This window comes from Propithecus coquereli, unplaced genomic scaffold (genome assembly GCF_000956105.1).
Source record: "Propithecus coquereli isolate 6110/MARCELLA unplaced genomic scaffold, Pcoq_1.0 Scaffold569, whole genome shotgun sequence".
NCBI classification, from domain to species: domain Eukaryota; kingdom Metazoa; phylum Chordata; class Mammalia; order Primates; family Indriidae; genus Propithecus; species Propithecus coquereli.
Genome location: NW_012151607.1, coordinates 708,237 through 731,977, shown reverse-complemented (window position 1 = coordinate 731,977; position 23,741 = coordinate 708,237). Strand labels below are relative to the sequence as shown.

General features: G+C 37.8%; 1 protein-coding gene across 1 annotated transcript in view; it reads left to right on the top strand.

Moving 5' to 3' along the window:
- ADCY2 (adenylate cyclase 2 (brain)) overlaps positions 1-23,741 on the top strand; it is a 180,664-nt gene that overhangs the window by 90,725 nt on the left and 66,198 nt on the right. Inside the window, exons 10-11 of the mRNA XM_012658016.1 lie at positions 4,657-4,726; positions 8,826-8,923. Of these exons, the coding sequence (XP_012513470.1) occupies positions 4,657-4,726; positions 8,826-8,923 (168 nt within the window). The remainder of the gene's footprint in view (positions 1-4,656; positions 4,727-8,825; positions 8,924-23,741) is intronic.

Below are 23,741 nucleotides of genomic sequence, written 5' to 3'. Positions count from 1 at the left end.
TTTTTATTTAATGTTTTATTTTGAAATATTTTTAGATTTACAGGAAACCTATTTAAAGTTTTATCGTGAAAGCTGACTCTTGAAAAGTGTAAATGATTTTCACCCAGACCTCTCAGCCTCTAAAATGAAGTTACAGGGCCTCAATTAATAGACAGATTTACAAAATGCATGCCTGTTTCAGATTGCTCCTTGCAGGTGTTTGTTTTAGAATATTTACAGGGCTTATGAAAGAATCACATCAGGGTGTGTGTGTGTGGTATGTGTGCATGTGTATGCATGTATGTGTGTATGTGTTTGTGTGTGAGTGCATGTGTATCTGTGTAATAAAGCATCCTGGTCAGGCAAGAGTGGCAATTCAGATATGCTGGGACATGTCTGGAACAGTTGTCACCTGTCTGGCACCCCCCTTCGTGTGCCCCAAACAGATAAGGCCTCCACTTGTCCCAGAGTGCTCAGGACGCACCAACAGCATCTGGACAGATGCTCTGCTTTGCCTGGCACTGGGATCAGCGTGAAAAACGTCCTCACCTCTGCCGCAGTTGAAATCTCGACAAACCTCAAAGGGAGAAACAAATAATTACATGGAGTCTGTCATCAGCTTAAACCTAGAGAAGTGTCTCACTATACAAGATACAGGTGGAAGGATATATTCATTCAGCCCAAGAAAACAGCAGCTAATGCTCTGTGACCCACCAGAATGAAACACAATTTCAGAAGAAAGAGGAATGTTATATTTGACAAAGTTTGGCAAATAATAATAATAACAATGGTAATAATTAAAAACAATCTCTAGTCAGCCTCAGTGTGTGTTCACGCGGGACACCTACCCTCTTAAACTACTTTTGTATCCACCTTTTAGAACATTCCTATCCAAGGAATCATTAGAAACTACAATTGTTGGCTTCACTCTATTTTTTGTTAAGGTTGCTTTTGAACTGTCTGTTTGCTTCGTGTCATTTAGTATTCAAATACTTGTTTAGTTAACACCTTTGTGGTGTATGTAGTTCTATTCTAAAGTAATGTTTAGTGTTGGTGTAACTGCTCATGTTATAATTTTCCCAACACGTTTCAGAGACCAAATAGAGAAAAATGCCATGCTGTACTCAAAAAATAAAAGAGAAATTTTTTAAATGGAAGCTCTTATGCATCTATTTTTTTAAATTAGCTTCAATTTCATTTTGGCATACCCTCATTAACTCCTCTTGTTCTTTGATATGATGTTCTTTGAATTTCCACTTGAGGATTCAACTGGGGCTCCAGGTTTGATGTACCATCCGGTTGTTTTCTGCTATTGACATAAAACAGTGATTTCTATGCAGGTTGTTATTTATTCACTGACTGATTCATTTAACAAGCACTTGTGAAAAGGTGACAAACGTCAGCATTTGCTCAGCATCAGACACCCCGACACACAAGGCCTTTCCTCAGTACGTGCCCACAGCGGGGACAGCTCTCTGGGGTCTCATCTCATAAGGACGCTAAGGACATTAATCCTATCAGATCGGGGCCTACTCCTATGACCTCATTTAACTTAATTACTTCCATAGCAGCCAATCCCTGAATACAGCGGTACTGAGGGTTAAGGCTTCAACATAAGAATTTGGTGGCGGGACACAAATATTTAGCCCGTAACAAAAGGAAAGTGCTCTTTATTTTATTAATAGTGTCCCCTTTACTGTAAGAATGTGCAATCTTATAGTCCAGAATAAAGCTGGGGGAGGACGTGGGTGTACCTATGCCCCTCACCTCAAGTCAGCCTCTCGTTTAGAATCTCCTTTATTTGGCGTGGCCTAGTGAAAAAACAGCTCAGTGTAAATTAATAGGGAATCATTTACGGTAATAGCCCAGGACGGTGTTGGACTTTCTTTGTGCCTTAGACCACTTGGGTCAGGAAAAATGTCAGGATACCCTAAATACAGCATACACAGGTTCCTTCTCCTCCTCTCCCCTCCCCTCTCCTCCCTTCCTCTCCCCTCCTCTCCCCTCCCCTGCCTCCTTCCCTCCTCTCCTCTCCTCCTCTCTCCTCTCCTCTTCTCTCCTCCCATCTCCTCTCCTCTCCTCTCCTCTCCTCTTTTCTTTCTCTGTAGTTCCAACTCCCAAAAATAATATTTACCCTTATCTGTCTACACAAATCTTTCCTATTCCCGATATCCAAATCATGTTTACAAATCTGATTTTCTACAAGTCAGTCAGTAGTGGGAACTGAGACCACCTCAGAGAATTCGCAGAGATGATTAATTCTGCGACAAGGTAAGAAGAATTAGATCGTCATTCGTTGCTTCAAGGGAGAAGCCACAGGCCAAACCCGGCTTGCTGTGGGAAGGAGGTGAGGGCAACAGTGAACTGGACTCAGTCATCTCCAAGCACCATCCAGCCCTGGGGCTCACGCAGCACTACGTTAGGCTCTGGGGTTGCAGGAAGGCAGGCCCTGATCTTGAGGCCTTCCTGTTTCCTGCAGGACCGTGGTAACTGCGCCCTAGACTGGGAAGCTGGTGGCCCTGCTGGTAATTGAGGAGCTCGTTTTATTTCCACTTGATAAATTTCACTCTTATTTCATTTCTAAGCTTATATTTTTCCTGGAGTATTTTTAAATTAGATTTTTCCTTCTCAAAAAAGAATTATTTTTAGTAAGTTACCTGCATACATTATTCAGTTTGCTAAGTGCACAGTTCTAAAATTGAATATGGTTAAAATTTATCTTAAATTGTATTTCTGGCCCTTTTCATGTCAACCAACCTTTGATTCCTCCTACTGGTCTCATCTCGTAAAACAGAACAACGTAGTTTTGCAGCTGGTGCAGTAACACGAAATACCGAAACGTTTGCTTCCCCGGTACCTAAAGCTTGTCACCTTGAATCAGAAAGTGTTTTTACGGATCTCACTTTTAATGGCAGTCATTCTAGAGTGCATTACTGACTGTGGGTTGTTTATTCTTCTGGGACATTCAAGCTAATCGTGGTGCGTGTCTGGCAGTGAGAGTCTTTAGAACCCAGGAGGGATGCTGAGCAGACAGGGAGATTTCCCTCCCCCGATGTCCCCATCTCCTGGGTTAACTTGTCATTAGCCACGATGTAAACATCAGTCTACACTTAGAGACTCTAATCTGCAATCAGGAGGCGGCTGTGCTTGTTGATTACTGATAAAGTGGAACGATTTCACTTGACCTTTCTGCCTGGATCCTAAAAGGCCTACATCCTTCATCTCCCAAATATATCTCAGGGAGGGAAAATCCGTACAAATATGACTGTTGGTTTGGAAAAGTATTATATTAAGACGTTTATGTGAACTGATAATTGAACAGGTATGACTTTTTTGGAAATTTATGTAAAACATAATTTTCTCTCTAATTCCCTAATACACTTATTTTTTCTCCCTCTCTCTTTCTCTCTCTGTCTCTCTCTCTATATGTGTGTGTATGTATGTGTATATAAATATAGGTATACATATAGATGGAAGTGTGAATGTAGATATACAGTTATAGACACAGATACATACTGCATATATATGCATACATATGCATGTATATATTTAGGAGTATTCTTTCAAATTCTGAGAGTATTTAAAAAAAATTAGAAAAGTAAATATATAAATGTCTTAGTGACTAGTGACCCCTCCCAGTCGGTAATATATTTTATTGGTATTTCTAGATACTTTTCTTTATGCATAGATTTGGATTTCTTTTTACATTCCTGTAGTTGTGAATATAAGGAGATATATCTTCCTATTTCACTTAACTTTATTTCATAAAATATGTGTTTATTTTATTGCCAGACGTGTGATGGCGTCAGGCATCGTATGCCCAGCTTTCTTGGCCCTGCACCTGGTATCACTGTTCCGCTCGCGATTCCATACAACACTGTAGTGAAAGGTTTCCTCCTTACGATCTTTCTCTGTTGACAGCTGCTTTCTTAAAACAAATTTCTGAAAGTTAGTCAGGGTGGAACAATACATAATTCCATACAATTTTTTTTTTTTATTTTTTGACATCTGAGAGATATGCAGCACTTATGAATATGCTTTTGCTTGCATCGACATATTCTGAACTGATTGTACATTATAACACTATTTCTGCTAATTTTTTGAAAACTATATTCAAAATTTTTACTTTCTAGAAATGGAAAAAGTGACAATGAAAGTATTTTAAGTAAGCATGAAAAAAACAGAATCCTCTCACCCAGACCTTGAAGGCACGCCGGTGGTTTGGTTGTTCTGTGATATGTTGCATGCCAGAAGCTTAGAAAAATGGTGCTTCTTTAGGAATCAAATCCTTCAGGAGATGAAACTGCCATGCGGTTTTTCAGTAAAGCATCAAGAAATCAATTTGTTGAAGTACTTTAACCCTATGGATAATTTATCTCTGTAGTATTTAATTTGGATAACTTGGATTTCAATTTGACATGACAGTTGGTTTGTAACACAAAATTTTCCAAAGAGGGCAGTATGTAAATAGAAATATAATTATATATTTGCAGATCCTGTTAACAATCTCTGGATTCCATATCCAGTTATTTGGCGTTATACATTTTTTTTTAAAAATATTCAATTTGGAATGATTTACAATAAAGAAAGAAGAATGCAAGTCATTAAAAAAATCATAGTTCCAGATGTCTGTTTGGAAATTTGGTTTTATGATATGTCTATCCTTTTTATTTCCAGGCAATGGCTCAAGTCTGAAGATATTCAGAGAATCTCACTGCTTTTTTATAACAAAATACTAGAAAAAGAAGTAAGCTATTTTTTTTCTTCAAAATCAATCGTTTTTTTCTGAAATAGTAGTTTTGAATTCTTCATGAAATTGTGCTCGTGTTATTTACATGTGACATTTAAATTGCCTCTAACTTTATCAGAACTCTTCCTGGCTTTTCCTGTGGTTCTTTCATGTATATATTGTCTTGTATTTCTGTTACCAGGTTTTTGTCATTGGTCAGTCACCATTCTCAACCCTCCTGAGAATAAATGAAATTTGCATTATGTCTGAGATAAGAAGAATAAAGGAAAGAGACAGGATCTAACATCTGACTTTCTCAATGTGAAATTTTCTCAGTAAAGTCTTTAAAAGAAAATGAAGCCCTTTCTGATAAATTTACAATGTCTTTACACAAATTATTTTAATATTTTGCCAAAAATATGAGTTTTACACTCTATGCCTTTTCAGGAGAATTAGAAAACCCAAAATTTTAAGTTTTGTTGCATCTAAATAGTTCCACATTATGACTCCCCAAATAAGATCGATTTTGGGCACAAATAAGTAAGCAGACATTCAGGTCTTACATGTCAAGCTTAGTATGGGTTTGCTTAAATGAATTAAGTTATTATTGCAAAAAGGACAACCATTCTTCTAGCTCAACTATATTTTATCACCTTTTCTGTTGTGTTGATCTAGAGAAGGAGCAAGAATTAGAGGTAATTTCCATCATCCAACTATATAATTACAAGCTTAGTTGGAAAAAAAGTTATTATATTAATGGCAGCATTCACAGCTCTGGTATTAAAATTCTGTTGATAAAATTCAATGCATTGTTTATGAATATTTAATGGAAATACTAAATACAAGAATTTCTTCCAAAATTCATTAGGGTTAGTTTTAAGGCACAGTAAAACTTTCTTTTGTGTTGGTGGCTAAGAGAATCAATTCCTTGTAGAAGCCCATTTCCTTTGTTAAAAACCACAGTGAAATTCCAACTCATATCCCTGCACAAAGCCATAAAGAAGTTGAAAGATAAGGATATAATTGAATGCACAGAGTGCAGTCACATTCCAGCAGTTACACTACTGTAGCTTCTTCAGCAGCATATAAATTATCCTGGCTATTATTCCCTTCCTTGTAGAAGCCCATTTCCTTTGTTAAAAACCACAGTGAAATTCCAACTCATATCCCTGCACAAAGCCATAAAGAAGTTGAAAGATAAGGATGTAATTGAATGCACAGAGCGCAGTCACATTCCAGCAGTTACACTACTGTAGCTTCTTCAGCAGCATATAAATTATCCTGGCTATTAAGTCACAAAATTTACCAAAAAAATTCTAGTAAACAGAAGGTGATCATCATTTTAAAAATGCAGTTTTACTTTAATTCCCTTTGAGTGCATACTTGTAAGATGCCAACTTTAAGGCAAATTTCAGAGAGCATCAAGATTCAGGCTCAGTTTTTGTCCACCTATCCCCAGCCTGCTCTTCAGACCAGCAGGACAAAGGCGGTAAGACATATCTGAAAAGAAGCATCACAGAGCCATTGGAAATCCATCATTCAGCGCCAAAACCCGAGAGGCTAACACCCGAGAAATATGTACTTTCCTCCCATAATTTGAGAAACAGTCTAGGCAAATATAGCTAATAGAACCTGACAGTATTTTCAAAGAGTTTCAAGGGCATTGTCACGAAATTTTATTTCCTTTAATCTTATTATAAAACCCTGTTTTGAGAGGCAGTGTAGCCTCATGGTTGGGTATCTGAGTTCAGGAGCCTGGTGAGGATGTTGGCTTTCCCATGTGCCAACTGTGTCTCCCTGAGAATGGAAATCAATCATTCTGGCCCACAGGTCCTTCATCCAAAAATAGGGACAGTATGTCTGGTGAGGCTATTGTAAGGATTAAATGAGTTAGTACATGTAATGCACTTAGAGTGCCTGGCACACCTTCAGGGCTATATGCAGCAGAGTATTATATTATGCTATATAATGTTATCATCGTTATATAGTACAGCATTGTCTGGCTTTTTTATCCTGCATGAGTCAAGCAGGGCCAGCCCCACATAGGCAGCTAACACCGGTCAGCTGATGGCCCTGGGTGATACAGACGACTGTGTGGGCCCCGGCCGACTGCCCTGGGGGGAGAATCAGGAGGGATGTAAGAGTCTGTCAGGCAGGCTGAGAACAAGCAAACTGAGAACAAAGCTGGCAGGGCTTTCCCATCTTACATCTTTGCTCACCACCTTTAAGTAGCACTGAGATCAATAATAAAATAAAATACTACAATAAATGAATATGAGGTCAGGACAAGGTTTTTCTTTGGCAAAGATGGAGGGGGTGGTGATTTGAAGGAGGTGTTGGACAGGGGGTTTTGCCCTGCTAGTAATATTAAAAGATGCCCAGATGATTTTTAGGACATTTAATCATTTCTGATTAAACTTCTTAGTAATCTAAGAATATAATTATATTTAACATAATGATAAATATCTAACAGCCAATAGTATTTCTGTTACAATGTTAGCAAGAGAAGTCCAAAGGTATTCCAGATTGTCTACATAAGCAGAATCCAATTCAACTCAATTCTAACTATATTAATCTGGTAAAGACTGGTTCAAACAGATTAAACCATTGCAAATTTCTCCATATAACCTTAAGTTAATCCAAATAATTTAAAATTGATCCAAACTATCTCTTTGTACAATTAACATCTGACCTTTAAAATTGAGACTATTATCCCTTTCTTATAGATAAAGACATGCACAGAGAGACAATATAGAATAGAAAAAAAAAAGAGAGAGAGAGAATAGTGAAAGTTTTTGCTTTGGAACACCTAGCTCTGTTACTTTCTATGAACCTAGATGCATGACTTAACCTCTCGAAACCTCCTCTCGTAAAGGGGTAAAGCAATAGAGAGCTCTTCTTGGCACCTGTGCTGCAGTGATGACTTGGAGATGTTGGCTGGTTTTCCCTTGTACGTCTGGCCTCTCAGAGCTCTCCAGCTTCCAGCCACACAGATGGAAGGGTGCATGGAGAATTTATATCCTCTCTTTCCTGTCTCACATTCCCATTGGCAAAACCTTTGTCACATGGTCCCAAATTAATGGCACAAGACCTAGAATATGCCCAGGAAGAGGAACCTGTGAGATGGACACATACCACTGTCTGTGTCCCCTCCACACTGAGGTGCATGCTGAGGGAGGGTTGGTGACAACTACCTTTGAGCTTTTTATAAATGAAAGACATAGCACGCGTCTGTGTCTGTCGTCATTCATTCAGCATTATGTATGCCAGATTGAGTCATATTTTTATATAGCTGTCGTGTTCATACATTTTTATTGCTGTACGATATCGTGGTGCATGAATATGGCACAATTTATTTATCTACTACACTGTTAATGGATATCGAGTTGTTTCCAGTCTGGGTCTATTACAAATAACTCTGCTGTGAACCTTTTTTATGTCTTTTGTTATACATATGTAACCATTTTTTTTGTAATATAAATAGGCATGAAATTACTGGATCGTAGAGTATGTGCATATTCAACTTTAGCAGATAATGTCCAGCATTTTCCAAAGTGGTTATAGCAATTTACATACCCAGCATCAGCGTACAAGTGTTCCAATTGCTCCACATCCTTGCCTGCATTAGGTATTAAATTTTAGCCATTCTGAAAAATAAATAAATAAGCAAAAATAAATGAATATATCTTGCATTTCCACAATACTGCTCACAAGTAAAATATGATTATGCGAAGTCATTCCTTTTCCCCAAATAATTGTAGACATCCGACCCACAAGGGACCCAGGGCACTGACCATTCATTGGTCCCTTCAATTCACTCACTCGGCTTTCTGGTCAGGCGCCTGCTCCTTCCTGGAGTGATTCAATTACATATAAATGGGTTTCAGAATGGCTCCCCTCATAAATTGCAGTCTTTGGAAGTCAATTCTTCACAGTGCATTTGGAGGGAGGAAGCACTCATGGCTGAGATGAACGGCCGTTGTCCTTGGCTTGTTTTCGTTGCAATCTACAGTTTCTGAGTGTGATGCGTGCCCTGGGTGCAGCTAGGCTGCGGGGTAATTGTATGCAGCTCTTTTCTAGAGAAGTGTCATTCATGGTTTCCTTTTTTCCCCCCTAGTACCGAGCCACCGCACTGCCAGCGTTCAAGTACTACGTGACTTGCGCTTGTCTCATTTTCTTCTGCGTCTTTATCGTGCAGATTCTTGTATTACCAAAGTAAGTACTATGGCTTCTGTTGGTGTTCCCACCGGGTGCACCTGCCCAGTTATATTTAAGCGTATGGAAGGGTGCTTCCATACGCTGAACAGAGGGGCTGTTTAACAGGTCGTGGCGAAGGCGGACAGGTGGGCAGTCAGGATCCCAGAGGTGAAATGGTCCCCATGTGTCTTGCTTAGTTATAATAATATTGGATTTTCAAAGTGGACATGTTGAGTCAATGTATAAGGATGCTTTAAAAATAAATCTAACCTTCTTACTTTTATCTTGGTTTTACTCAGATGCCCAGTCCAGGAAATGTAGCCCAATAAACTTTGCCCACAAAGAATGCAATCACTAGATGTTGTTTCTAATAAACAAATAATATTTTTGTATATTGAAAGGGCAAAACCTACACTGGGCACTCTGTACCCACCCGTCCATTTGTTTCCAAGTTCTGTAAGTTACACCTCCCTCTGTTCCGCCTGGCATCCGCTCTCACAGCCGTCTGATTATTGCAGGTCGACGTCCAGCTGGCCTCTCCCAGGAGAGACCTGGGTGCAGGGGGAGATTCTGGGCAAACCGGATTCTACGCTGTGGGCTGGACTCCTTCTGGTTCCACCTATGGGTGAAAAACAATGACTGTATGATTCCTAGATAATCTTTCTCTGGCACCTTCTTAGCGAGTGCCATACAAACCAAGTGACTTTCTTCAAAGCAGGTGATTCTCCTTTGACAATCGAAAGAAAAGGAAAAGGAAACTACTGTCCTTCTTACAATAATTGGGGATATAAAAAGAAATTTTACGGTAGATTTTTTTTCCCTTATTGGTGTCCATTTTATAAAGGCCAAAGCAATCATTTCAATCCCAAGAAATTCGGTCATGTGCTTGTATTTAACCCTCGTGGTGCAGCCAGCACTCGTGGGCAGCTTGAACTGCCAACGTAGGGTTGTTTTGTCTCGTGAAGATGCTGAGCGAACTAGAAAGAAGTGGTCTGTCTTTCCTCCTTTATATTCCAAAGGATTTTCTTCTGGGCACTGCCCCAATACAAGGCATTTGTAGAAGTAACAACGAGTCAAAGTGTTGTTCGTGTCTGTGTATTCCTTAGTCATCTGCCCCCTTTTAGAAGGGGTCCCCGTTAGATTTCCTTCTTCCCCATGAATTGGAGTTGGAATACTTGGGCCAGAAGAAACCCTTTTTCAAGACTACAAAATTTTCAGTGAAATTTCCCAATGTTAACTTATCAGTTTTCCATCCGAAAAGAATGTTAAATTAAGCTCCTTAGTGCCAGACCTGTACCACATGGTACGGGAGAGAAACAGCTGTCCCTGCACACACAGGCTCACAGACAGGCAGAGCAGAAGGGCGCTTGAAAAGTTACATGGGCAAAATAAGTTAGCCCGGGAAACGGGCCCTTATTGCTACTCCTAAGTAGATACATTTATTCATTTTTTTACATCTTCCTATTGGATGAACATTTGTATATTCTTAAGTAATACAGGGTCTGTCACCCACAGGAAGGAGGAGTGAGAGGGGAAAGTGACTGTGGGACAGTTTAAAAAAATGCCTCCCAAGAAGACAAAGAGATTTCCTGGGAGCAGGAAGACGTTTCATGGGATTTTAATTGGAAGACACACATCGTGTCATGGCTTTGCTGTCTTGGCTTTGATTGCCTTGTCTGTCTTCTAGTGTGTTGTATCTTCATGGGGACCCGTGGAAGTCCATTCTCTCTGGCTTCCTTACCCGTTATGTTTGTTTTTCTCTTGAGCAAGTTGGATTTTGAGCGTGAGTGTTGTGAAATCCAGCATGTCGCATCCCCTCTCCCCATTGGTGGGCGGAAAGCTTGGAGTAGTGAGGTGGTGCCCTCCCCTAACAGAGTTTCAAGACCTGCACTTTCTGCCCCAGCCTCATACTTCTTGCATGATTTCCTCGTCTTCCCCCATTTTTCCTTCATGTTAATGTCTTCATTTTTAAGTTATCTTCTAAAAAATTTTGCTATGAAGTATTTCGAAGATATAGAAAAGTACAGAGTGTAATATAATAAACAAGCAGGTGTCCAAAATCCAGACTTTGCTAATGTTAATTGTGTGTCCTGCTTACTGTGGACACGCTTTCACACTCTCAAAACTGTTACTATTTGGGTATGCTTCCTTGAAACAGCATCTATTTTTATTTTTTTATTTATTCAATCTAATATCTTTCTTCTTATTAATGTGACTTTATTTTATTTGCATTTTCATTTTATTTACTGTAAGTATTTTCATTCTATTTACTGATGTGTGTGGGCCCACTTCAACCTTTTTATTTTTAGTTTCATTTGCCTTTCATTAGGATTAATCAAGGATTAATCAAGTTATTTTAAAGGATTAATCAAGTTATTTTATTCTTTTATTTTTTTACTATTTAGGAAGTGCATTTTTTTTCTTGTTGATTGCCATTACAATTCATAGAATATATATGCTATGTATTTTTCTTTTAATGATTGCCATTAAAATTTTAACATATATTCTTAATTTAATAAATTCTAAAGTTAATCATAATCTCTCTCCTAAGAAGTTACTTCTTAGAATTTTAGCTCTGGATGGTAGTTATAAGTTAATATTTATTTAAATTCACCCATATTCTTTACCAACCTATTTGCTCATGGGTGCTTTTTAAAAATTATTTTTTTCTTCAAGTTTATTTTCTTTCTTACTGATGTGTCATTTATCTGTTCTTGTATTTAGAGTCTGTGAGTAAAAAGCAATAGCTTTTCATTTTTTCTCTGTATTAAAATATTTTCATTTGCTTTATTTCACATCTGTTCTTGAATAATAGTTTAATTGGGTATAAAATTATAGGTTAACTTTGATTTTCCCCCAGTATTATGATATTATCCCATTACATTTTACCCTCTATTTCTACTAATAAAATGTCTTCTGTCAGTCTCATTATATTCCTTTATAGGTAATCTATATTCCTCTCTGGTGCTTTTAGATATCTTTTTTATTTTGGTGGATTTTTACTATACTGTTTATAGATGTGTGTTTGTTCTCATCTGCCTAAGTGACTAGGTGTGATTTTTCAAACTGAAGACTCATATCTTAGCTCAGTTCTTGAAAAGTTCTCTATCTCCTTACCTGTTGCTTCTCTGCTATTTTCTGTATTCTTTCCTCCTGGAGCTCTTCTTAGCTATACATTGTGTTTTTCATTCTGTGCTCCCTCTGGGTCTCATAATTTTTTTCCAAGTTTCCACTTCTTTGTTTCTTTATGCTGCATTCTGGTAAATTCCTCATCTACATTGAGCTTATAATTTCAGTGATTATGTTTTCATACTAAGAGGTCTATTTTATTCTTTTTAAGACATGACTTTTTTGTATATATAATTCTATATTTTTCCTATGGATTCCATTTTTTCTTTTCCTTTACCTGCGGATTTTAAACATTACATGAAAATATCACTTTTTTCATTCTGTTCCTATGGTTCATAAATAAGTGAATTCTGCCATTTAGTCTATTTATGTATTCTTTCATGGTGGAGCATTATGTGTAATTTTGCCTGCGAGTGCATCGACAGCAAGGATTTTGGCCCATGGTAATCTCATATGTTCTGAGCTGTAAAGGCATCACTATGGGATAGTTTTCAGTGTATCTTTGCAAGATACCTCTGAGACTCACCAGTTGAAGTCACAATACTTTGTTAAATCCTTAGGTCAAGGTTCTTGCCTAAATAGGTCATGTAATTTGGGTCAGCCCTGACTCCCGGCACAAAGCAGGGTTAGGAATCTCGGTTTTCAAAAATGACTTTTCTTCTCATGACCTCAGTCAAATAGTTATCTTCCCTGAACATTGCCAGGCTGGCAGAGTTTTTCTGTTTTCTGTTTCCTGGTAGGACAGCACTTCCTCACTTCTGCCTTTAGTCAAGAGCTCAGTTCCAATTTCTCATGAATCAGATGCCCGAGAGCATCCCCCTACCTTGGGGAGACGTGAATCTTACACCTACAGAACCCATCAGCCTCTGGTTTCTCCCGGCCGTTTCGCACCGGTGCCTCTCAGCATTCTGCTTTTGAATAACCTCTGTGCATCTAGTAATGTCTCTTCCTTGCTTACAATTTCAACTATTTAAAAAATAATGCTGTTATTTTTATGAAGCATTTCTTTTGGAATACTGGTGCTTCTCACTTCTGCTGACATACCTTTACTTGTTTTCTTAACTTGCCGAATTATACTTTTGCTTTGTTTTGTTTATTTTCTTTTGGAAAACTGCCTCATTTTTTTTTTTTTTTTTGGAAAAGGGAAAAAATGATTACATGAGTGAGAAAATGAATGAATGAATAAATAATAATAAGGGAATTTGTTACCTGGAAAAGACCAGTAAAGGGAAATGTTTTCCTGCAAGAGGACCCTACACCATCTTTATTCAGCCCATAATTTTTAAATCTGGCTCTAGTCTCAGAATTTGAATAGATGTATTAAATTATGAGTTGGCTCCTCGTTTTGGAGTTGTTCTCTCACTCTGTCTTCCCTGTGGTATAACTTTGTCAGAGATGTGAACTACCTTCAAAGACCAAAATGACCAAGCATGAATTGTTCTTGCATTTTTTAGTAGTGTCATCCATACCGTCTGCCAAACTAAATGTGTTATGTTAAACTAGGCATGGGGGTAATTGTTAAAACAAGGATGAATGTTTTCTAATAAAGTTTAGTATAATATCATGTGTTTCATTAGCCCAAGTTAAATTAAAAATAATAATATGTCACTTAAAAAAATTAAGAGCTGGGCATAGTGGCTCATGCCTAGAATTCCAGTGACTCAGGAGGCTGAAGTAGGAGGATTGCTTGAGCCCAGGAGCTCCAGGAGTTTGAGACCAGCCTGGGCAACACAGTGAGACCCTGTCTCTATAAAAATAAAAAAAATGAACTGGATGTGGTGGTGTATGCCTATGTTCCCAGCTGTTTGGGAGGCTGAGGCAGGAGGATAGCTTCAGCCCAAGAGTCAGAGGCTGCAGTAACTGATGATCGTGCCACTGCACTCCGGTCTGGGTGACACAGTGAGACTCTGTCTCAAAAAAAAAAAAAAAAAGAAAATTAATAGCCAACTTGTAAATCTTAGAACTATTATTTCTACTTTGATTCTCTATTATCAATTTTATCACTCATTTTAATACTCAATACTCATTAATTCTTTAATACTCATTTCAAAACCACTTTTATTTAGTTATCTCCAAAAAAAAAAAAAAACAGAAGAAAGTTTAATGGTGGTATTGTGCATGTCCGTTGAAAGCAGACTTGAATTTTTTAAACACAAATTATGGAGAATAACTATTGTGAAGGCAGTTCGCTTTCGTGGGTAACCACGTTTGTGGGCCCAAATATTGGACACCATGGAAGTAAGTGACTCCCTGAGTATCTCGATACAGCAGATGTGAATCTTAGGGCAAATTCAAACAGAAAGGATGGAAGGAGGGAAGGGGAAAGGAGGAAGGAAAGGGAGAAGAGAAGGAAAATAAGCAGTAAGATAGTTCTCACTGCCTGAGATAAATGAACCACGTAGCTTCTACGGAGATGAACAGAGGCAACTTTGCAGTAGGTTCATCTGAGAGTGCGGAAATGCCTCGCGAGTAGTGTCTGGAGTGTGAGTTGGCAGTCTGCTTCCTTCCTGTGTCATCACGGGCCAGAGTGGTGAGATGCTCTCCTCCTTCTCTGCTGACCCTAGACTGTGCTGCTCATTTCACCCTTTAAGAAGGCAGCATCCACACCCTGAGCAGCAGGATGCAGGAGCAGCCCGAGATGCTGAGGGAAACAAGATCTATAAAAAGAAATATATATAAGAAATATATATAAAATATATATAAGAAATCTATAAAAAGATCTACAAAAGAAATAAAAATACATCATAGAAGTTCATACATGCAGTTAGTCCGTCCTTTGTGGAGTCATCCAACAGCGATTAGTTGAGCCGCCCCATACCAAGAATAGGTGGAGATGCCGACAAAGTAGCAGTAACCCCAAAACAGTTCTCTCTCTCTCTTATTACTTACATTCTATTAGGGGAGACAATAAGGTAATAAACAAATATGTATATAATAATTCGGTCATGATACGCTTTAAGAAAAATACAGCAGGTGTTGTGGGCTGAATGTTTATGTCACCTCCAAAATTTTTATGTTGAAGCCCTAGCACCAGTGTGATGGTACTGGTATTTGTAGGTGGAGCCTTCGGAAGGTGATTAGGTTTTGATGAGGTCATGTATGTGGAATAACCATGGTGGACTTAGTGTCCTTAGAAGAAGATACCTCAGAGAGCCTGCTTCCTCCTCCTGAGGACATAGCAAGAAGGGAGCCACCTGCAAGCCAGGAATAAATCCTGCACCAGGAACCAAATGGGCTAGAGCCTTTATCTTGGACTTTCCAGCCTCCCAAGCAGTGAGAAATGAATGTCTGTTGTTTCAGCTGCCCAGTCCATGGTACTGTGTTATAGGAGCCAGAATGGACTGAGACAGCAGAATAGCACACTAGAGAGTGATGGAAAGTGGTATTTGAGATGAGGGTGGCCTGGGAAGGTGTCACTGAGTGGGTGGCATTAAAACAGAACTCTGAATGCATTGAGGTGGGAATGATGTGGATATCTGACAGAATGGAGCCCCCAGTGTGTTCAAGGACTAGCAAGGAGGCCGGCTGGCTGGCTGGAGCAGGCTGGAGCATAGCCGGCCAAGCACAGGTGGTGGAAGATGGGACCAGAGGAGCAGGTCATGTTGGCCCTCGCAGGCTGCTGCAAGAACTTTGCATTTCATGCTGAGTGAGGCAGGAAGCTCTGGAGGATTCTGAGCAGAGGATACAATTTGGCTGTGTTTTGAAAGTGTCATTGTTGCTGCTGGGTAGAAGCAGGAAGACCAGGGAGATATGATGGTTTGCACTGGGGCAGCACTGGAGGTGTTGAAAAGTGGCCAGATTCTGGGCTAGACTGTGCAGAGTGAGGCAGACAAGTCTTGCTGACGACTTGGAGATGAAGAATATGAGCAAGTTAGGTTTTGTGGGTTCTTTTTTGTTGTTCTGTAAAGGGCAGCCATTCTGTAAATTCTCAGAAAGAGAGAAGCCCAGGAAAGGAAACAGGCTGGGGAGGGCACACGAACTCGAGAGCTCAGTTCCAGACATCAAAGGCGTGTACGTGTGTTGGACACCCAGGTGCTGGAGTTCCGGGGGTGGTGACCCCCGGGTTTATGGGGCATTGGGTGGAAATACAACCTGGAAAATCCGTAACTCATGTAGGATTTGAATCCAAGGATGGGATGAGCTCACCTAGGGAGTGAGCGTAGAAAGAGAAGACTCTGGACCTTCTGGGGAATAGAGTGTGTCTGAAAATTTAGATCTTGGTCCTTATCGTCGCGGTAAAGCGGAAGCTTTCTTAGTCGGCCACACACAGTCCCTTTCCCCATTCCCACATCCCAGGACCTTTAAATGGCCAGAACATCTCAAAGCTAAGTCCTATTGTCAGAGAACGGCTACTGTAATGGTGACAAATATTTAAATGCCATTTCTTCCTTTCAATTTTTTGTCTTTTTTTTTTTTTTTTTGCTTGCTGAATCCCTTTCATTTAGAAGTTCTGTCATTTAACACATTGACTGCCACACTAGAAAAGAAATTTTTTTCCTCGGGGCAATGGTGTTTTATTACAAAAATAGAATAAAAACTCTGAAAACAAAACAATCCTCTCTAATTTAATGAAAAAATTATTTTTTACTGTTTTCTGTGCGTGAGTTATATGCAACTTGAAAAATAGTTCACGCGGCTCCCAAGGTGAAGAGATGTGTGAGTTCCATACACTTCACGAGGCCCCGGGCTCAAACTAGCGTGAGTTAAATACAACTGACTTGGCAGCGAATGTGTTAAAAAGGAGGAATTTGTATTGTTTCATGCTAACTTATAATTAAAAGAAAAGTTTGCCTCCCTCGGTTCTCACCGTCCTTGCCAAGTACCATGCAGCAGACATGAGCAGAGAGCTGAGGAGTCTTGCTGGGGGAGGAAGTGAGGGAAGCCAGGGAGAGAGGGCACTGAAGTCATCACATCCCATGGAGTTCTGGGGAAAGACACCATTATTTACCCAGAGACATGGCTTATAATTTTATAATTAATAAAACTTTCAGGCTTCGGGGGGAATGCATGTCTCTGCTAGCATTTTCCTGTCAACAAATGTGCTTCTCATCCCCGTCGTGGGTGCCTTTAAGCAATAAACTGACTGAGAAAAAGCAGAAACAGAAAGAGACCTTGTCTCCAAGCAGCCTCTTCCACGTCCTATAACAATACACTTGATTAAAGTGCCAAAGTCAAAAATAGCCACTGAAAGTTGTAATTTTTCTTTCCTCATGACAGGGAAGAGTCAAGTTCGCTTTTCAGTATTTACATAAATCAATTATGCTTGTGGGTTAAAAAGAAACAGCTTTGCAACCAGACTGTTAATTAAAATTGATTAAGTTACAGGAACATCTTGGTATGCTTAATGGGCCTGAACATGCTTTTGAGAGAACGGGCAGGATAAATAGTTATAATTAAGAGCTCTTGACCAACCATTACTTTGTCCCATGGTATTTCTTAGTCCATTGGTGTCTTAGTCCTTTCAGGCTGCAATAACAAAGGACCACAGACTGTGTGGCTTGTGAACAACAGAAATTTATTTCTCACAGGTCTAGTGGCCAGAAGTCCGAGATGAGGGTGCCAGCGTGGGTGGGTTTTGGTGAGGGTGCTCTTTCAGGCTGCAGACTGATGTCTTTTCCTTGTATCCTCACACGGCAAAAAGAAGGAACTAGTTCTCTGGCCAGTTCTCCTGAGGGCACTAATCCCATTCGTGAGGGCTCCACCCTCATGACCTAATCACATCCCAAAGGCCCCACCTCCAAATGCCATCACATTGGGGGTTAGGATTTCAACAGACGAATGTGTGGAGAGACAGAAGCGCTCAGTCCTTGACAATCTGGTAAGAGGTGCACATCTGAACAGGGATTCCAGTGTGCCATGGGCTCGAACACTGAACAGCCTCTGGTGGAGCAAATCAATGCGAGTTTGAGCTGCTCTGGGTCTGAATCTTAGGTTGTAACATACTTTTCTACATTCAAGCTCATACCATCTGCAAATAAAGGTAGTTTTACTTTTTCCTTTCCAATTTGATATCTTTTACTTTCTTGCCTAATTTCCCTGATTAGAACTTCTAATACAATGTTGAAGTAGCCACAGCACACATCCTTTCTTTTTCGATCTTAGGAGAAAAGCATTCAGTGTTTTATTTTTCTTTTTTAAAGACAGGCTCTTGCTGTGTTGCCCAGGCTGGAGTGCAGTGGCACAATGATAACTCACTGTAGCCTCAAACTCCTGGGCTCAAGCTATTCTCCTTCCATAGCCTCTCGAGTAGCTGGGACTACAGGCACACTCCACCATACTCAGCTAATTTTTTTTTTATTTTTTACTTTTTATAGAGACTGGATCTTGATATGTTGCCCAGGCTGGTCCTGAACTCCTGGGCTCAAGTGATCCTCCTACCTTGGCCTCCCCGAAGTGCTGAGATTACAGGTGTGAGCCACTGAGCCCAGTGCAGCATTCAGCCTTTTACCATTAAGTATGATATCAGCTGGGAGATTTTCATAGAGACCCTTTATCAGGTTAAGGAAACTTTATTTTATTTACAGTTTATTTAATGTTTTTATTGTGAAATAATGTTGTATTTGTCAAATGCTTTTTCTGCAGGTAATGAATTGATCATGGTTTTTTCCCCTTTATTCTAGTAATACGATGTATTACCTTGATTGATTTTCAAACATTAAACCAATCTCACATTTCTTGGATTAATCCCACCTGGTCCTGACATATAAACCTTTTTATATGTGGCTGGATTGGGTTTGCTGATATTTTTTAAAGATTTTTCTATCTGTATGCATAAGAGACATTGGTGTCCAGTTTTATTTTCTTGTGATATCTTTGTCTAATATTGGCATCAGGGTAATACTAGCATCATAGAATGAGTTAAGAACTGTTCTCTTCTATTTTCTGGAAGAATTTGTAAAAAAAAAATAGGTATTAATTCTTCTTTAAATGTTTGGCATAGTTTACCAGTGAAGCCTTCTGAGCATGGGTTTTTCCTTGTAAGTAGTATTTTTTACTTAATTACTAAGTCAATCTCTTTATATTTTATAGGTAGGTTTATTCAGTGAGTCAGTTTTGTGTGTCATAACATATTTTTAAGAATGATCTTCCCTACTTAAATGGGCATCTGTCATACATTACACCAAAGCAAAAACAGATATCAACCATATTAGTAACACTGTTTTCCTTTATCAGCCCTTAATGGATGTTGACTTTTGAAAAAAGAGCAAAGTAGTGGCCTTTAGATGTATCTAGAAAAAATATCATCTAGCAAAAATATCATCGGCACTTCTCACTGCTCTGCATTATATACAGCATATTATAATAGAATGGCAAGAGTTAAATTTTAATAACTTTATTGTTTTCTCAGGCATGAATATGTCTATTTGACCTGATTCCAGAATGTTCAGAATCTCTGTCAACTGTCTTCATAGTGGAATCACTCCTAAACAAACAAACATTGGCCTATAAAACTTACTATATAAGAATCAATTGTTTAAACTCTGATTCATAAAATAAATCATATCATTTGCAAGTTTATTAACCCATAGTTATTATCACTAAATCTTTTAATATATATGCAATTAAAGGCTAATATAATTCATAATCACTTGTCTGTTGATAAGAAAATTCAAATATGGCACAAACAAAGGAATATGTAGATATTTGCTTAATACTTCTAATACTAAATACTTCTTTAAAAACTGAATGTTTTTGCTTTTTCAAAACTTTCCTTTTTCAAAGAAAAGAAAAGAAATTTGGAAAAGTAATTGATTGTAATTCCCCCATAGGTTTCTACCTAACCATTAAAGATATAATAGTGTTCAGGAAAACTTTTATCTAGTCAATGGATTAGGTTCCAATAAAGCAAACTAATTGCTTTAGGTATTTCAAAAAAGGAACTTAATAAAGAGAAGTATTTACAGAATGAGGGAAAAGCTGAGAAATCAAACAGGCAATAGGGTAGCAACCAAGAGATTAGCAATAGGAGGTACATGCTATCACCTCTAGATTTTTAAGGAAACAGGATGGAGGTGGTGTACCAGACACCCACCTCCTGGGCCTTCCTACAGAAGCTATAATCATGACAAGGCTACAGCTGAAACTGAGGTAGGTGGGTTATCTGACAAGGATCCAGAGCTTTAGAAAAGACAGAAGTTGCAGCCCATCCAGAAAATGGCTGCTAAGTAGAGTATAAGGAGAAATACCCAAACTCCTTCTTTTCTCCTGCCTTCTAGCCTCCCGCCAGTACTTCCCGTTGGCCAAACCTAGCTAGAAACAGTTGGCAAAGAGTCTTGGAAACAGAATCTGTAGGAGAGGGATGGGAATGTCCTTGAAATCAAACAGGAAATTACCAGCACACTTAGTGACAAATTTCCCCAAATTTGTTGAAATACATCAACCTAAAAAGGCAAGAATCCCTGTGACCAGCAAGCAGGATAAATATAAAGAAGATTGCATGTGGCATATTACAGTCTAACTGCTGGAAACCAAAGAAGAAACAAAAACCACACACACCTTAAATGTAGCCATTACAAAAACACATGACACCCAAGGGATCAGTGACCGAAAGAATGGCTGACTTCTCATCAGAAACAATGGAGGGCAGAAGGCAATTGAACATCTTTAAACCACTGATATGAGTATGATCAACCCTGAATTAAATATTCAATACAAATACCACTTTTTTAAAGTTGAGGTGAAATAAAGGCATTCTGCAAGTAAAAGAATGCTGAGAGAATTCACCACCAGCAAACCTATGACACAAGAAATAGAAATTTCTCAAGCTAATGTGAAATGATATCAGAAGGAAACATGAATCTAAGGAGAGGATGGAGAGCATTGGACATGCTCAATATATGTGAGAGAGTATAAAAGACCAAACACTTGTCTTTTATTAATTTCTCTAAAAGACAATAGATGGTTTAATGCTAAAATAATGACATATACTAAGAATTATGTTGAGCAGGAGAATGCAATTACATTGTTGTAAAGATCATATGCATTTTTTGAAGTGATACAGTATTAATGTTAAGCAGCTTCTGATAAGTAAAGAATGTATATTTTAATTTTTGGGCAATCACTAAAAACTAAAAGAGGTAAAGCTAAAAAGCCAATAGAAAAAATAAAAAAAAATATTTAAAAATATTCAACTAATGAAAAATGGCAATAAAGGAGGAACAGAAACAAAAAAGAAATGAGATGGACAGAAAACAAATAGTAAGATGGTAGATTTAAAATAATACTCACAAATGTAATAAACCATAGAAACAAAAGCAGTAAAACAAATAAGCAATAGACAGTAAGAGGGTGAGATCAAATTCAAACATATTATCAAATGTGCAAGGACTAAATTAACATTCCAAACAAAAGTATGACTAAGCCACATACTATCTACAAGAGATGCACTTTAAATCCAAAAGTTAGTTAGGTTGAAAGTAAAGGGATGGAAAATATATATGATGTAAACAATAAGCACAAGAAAGCTCCTGTACATATATTAATATCAGACAAAGTAAGTATGAAGACAAGAAGTATTAACAGAGATAAAGAAAGATATTGAATAATACTGAAAGTGTCGATTCATCAGGAAGCATAAAATCATAAAATGTGCTATCTAATAAAAGAGCTATAAAATGCAGGTAAGAAAAAAACTTATACTAAGCCATGAAATAATCTTATATGTGTTTGACAAAACCAAAGAGAGAAGTAGACAAATCCATAATCATAATTATGTATTTAATATCCCTTTTCTATCCCTTACTATAGAAATAAGGATATAGAAGATCTGAACAAGATCATCAACTTCCTAGAATTAATTGATATTTCATAGAACACCAAACCCAACTGCAAAATATGTGTTTTCTTAAACTGCACATGGAACATGGACCAAGATATACTTATTCTAGGCCAGAAAAGCATTTCAACAAATATGAAAAGATTGAAATAAATTTGAACAGACAAGTAGCTTATATCTGATGTCTAGCTACACCAAAATCAAATTAGAAATCATTAACAATAGAATATCTGAAACTATCCCAAAATATTTCAATGTGAAACTATATACTTTTGACTACTAACCCATGAATCAAATGAGAAATTTTAAAATGTTTGAATATCAAAATATAATGTATCAAAATGTGTGGGATGTAATTAAAGCAGCAATTTAGAAGGGAATTTGTACCTTTGAAATACTGTAAATACAGAAAAGGGGAAAGAGTTAGAATTAATTTTCTAAATCCCTAACTTAGGAATCCAGAAAAAGATGAGCAAATTAGAATCAAGCAAGCATTATAGAAAGGAATAAGTACTCACAGGTAAAAGAAGAAGTCAATGAAATGGAAAACAACTGGTAAAGAAAATCAATAAAGCCAAAATTTGGCTCTTTGAAGGTTTAAAAATTCCTAAACCACTAGCAAGACTGATCAAGAAAGTAAAAGAGGGAATCGCAAAGTGCCCAAACTAACAATGTACGGGGAAAAGGGGACTTGTCACGGATCCTACAGACACTAACAGGATAAGTAAGGAGTGCTATAAATTACCTGAAGCCAAAAGATGTACGATTTAGGTAAAATGGAAGAATTCCTTGAAAAGACAACTTACCAAACCTGAAACAATATAGGAAATTTAAATGAGCTTACATGAGTTAAATGTATTGAGTTTGTTTTTAAAATTCTTCCCACAAAGGAAACTTCATACCCAGACGATTTCTGTATAAATTCTACCAAACATTTTAAGAAAGTAAGATGGAATGTACTGGTCAAATATTGACAAATTTTATAATTGTCAATGGATAAAAATGCCCTGTTCGTGGAAAGATGCTAAAAGGTTGGTGCTACAAACCAAAGGCCCCATCTGTACTATGTATGGGAGATGTAGCTAACATAAGAAGACATAGAAAGGTTAGAAATAAAGGATGGAGAATATCTATTCTAGGAAACAGCCTACAGAATAAAGGAAGCTGCAATAATATACATTTCTGATAATACAGAATTCAAGTGAAAGGCATTCAGCATTAAAAAAAGTAAGATTTTCTTATGATGCAATCACCAAGAACATTTAACAATCATAAATCTTTATGCACTCTACCATCTCTTTGAAATAAATAAGACAGAAATTATTAAAACGTTCATATATATTGACAAACTGACAATCCTAGCTGGAAATGTTAATACATTCTCACACTGACAGATCAAGTAAGTCAGCCTGTTAAGGATTTGACTAACTTGTCAGGCTCGATAAATAGATATATTTAGAGAACATGCTTTGTTACCAGCAAAAAGAAAATACATATTCTTTTTTAAAAATCCGTAAGACATAGTAGAAGTAGAATATGTTTATCATACGCCGGAAGAAAAATAAATTGTCAAAGCAGAAATAATTGAGGCTACAATTTCTGATCAAATCTAATGAAATTAGAAATAACAAGGACCCACCAACAATAATATCCTTGGAGAATTTAGAAATCAGACTTCTGAATTGCTCTTGTGTCAAAAAGAAATAGGAATTGAAATTATAGGCTTTTTAGAAGAGAGCAATAATGAGCAGCTATAAATCAAAGGCTGTGGGATTGGGCCAAAGCAGTAATTACTGGAATATTTACATCCTGAATGCATTTATTAGAAAATATAAAAGATTGGCAATAAATGACAATCAAGAAAAAGGACAATAAAAGTTTAAATAAAGAAGAAAGGAAGTTTTAAAAGTTGAATCAGAAACTAATAATATA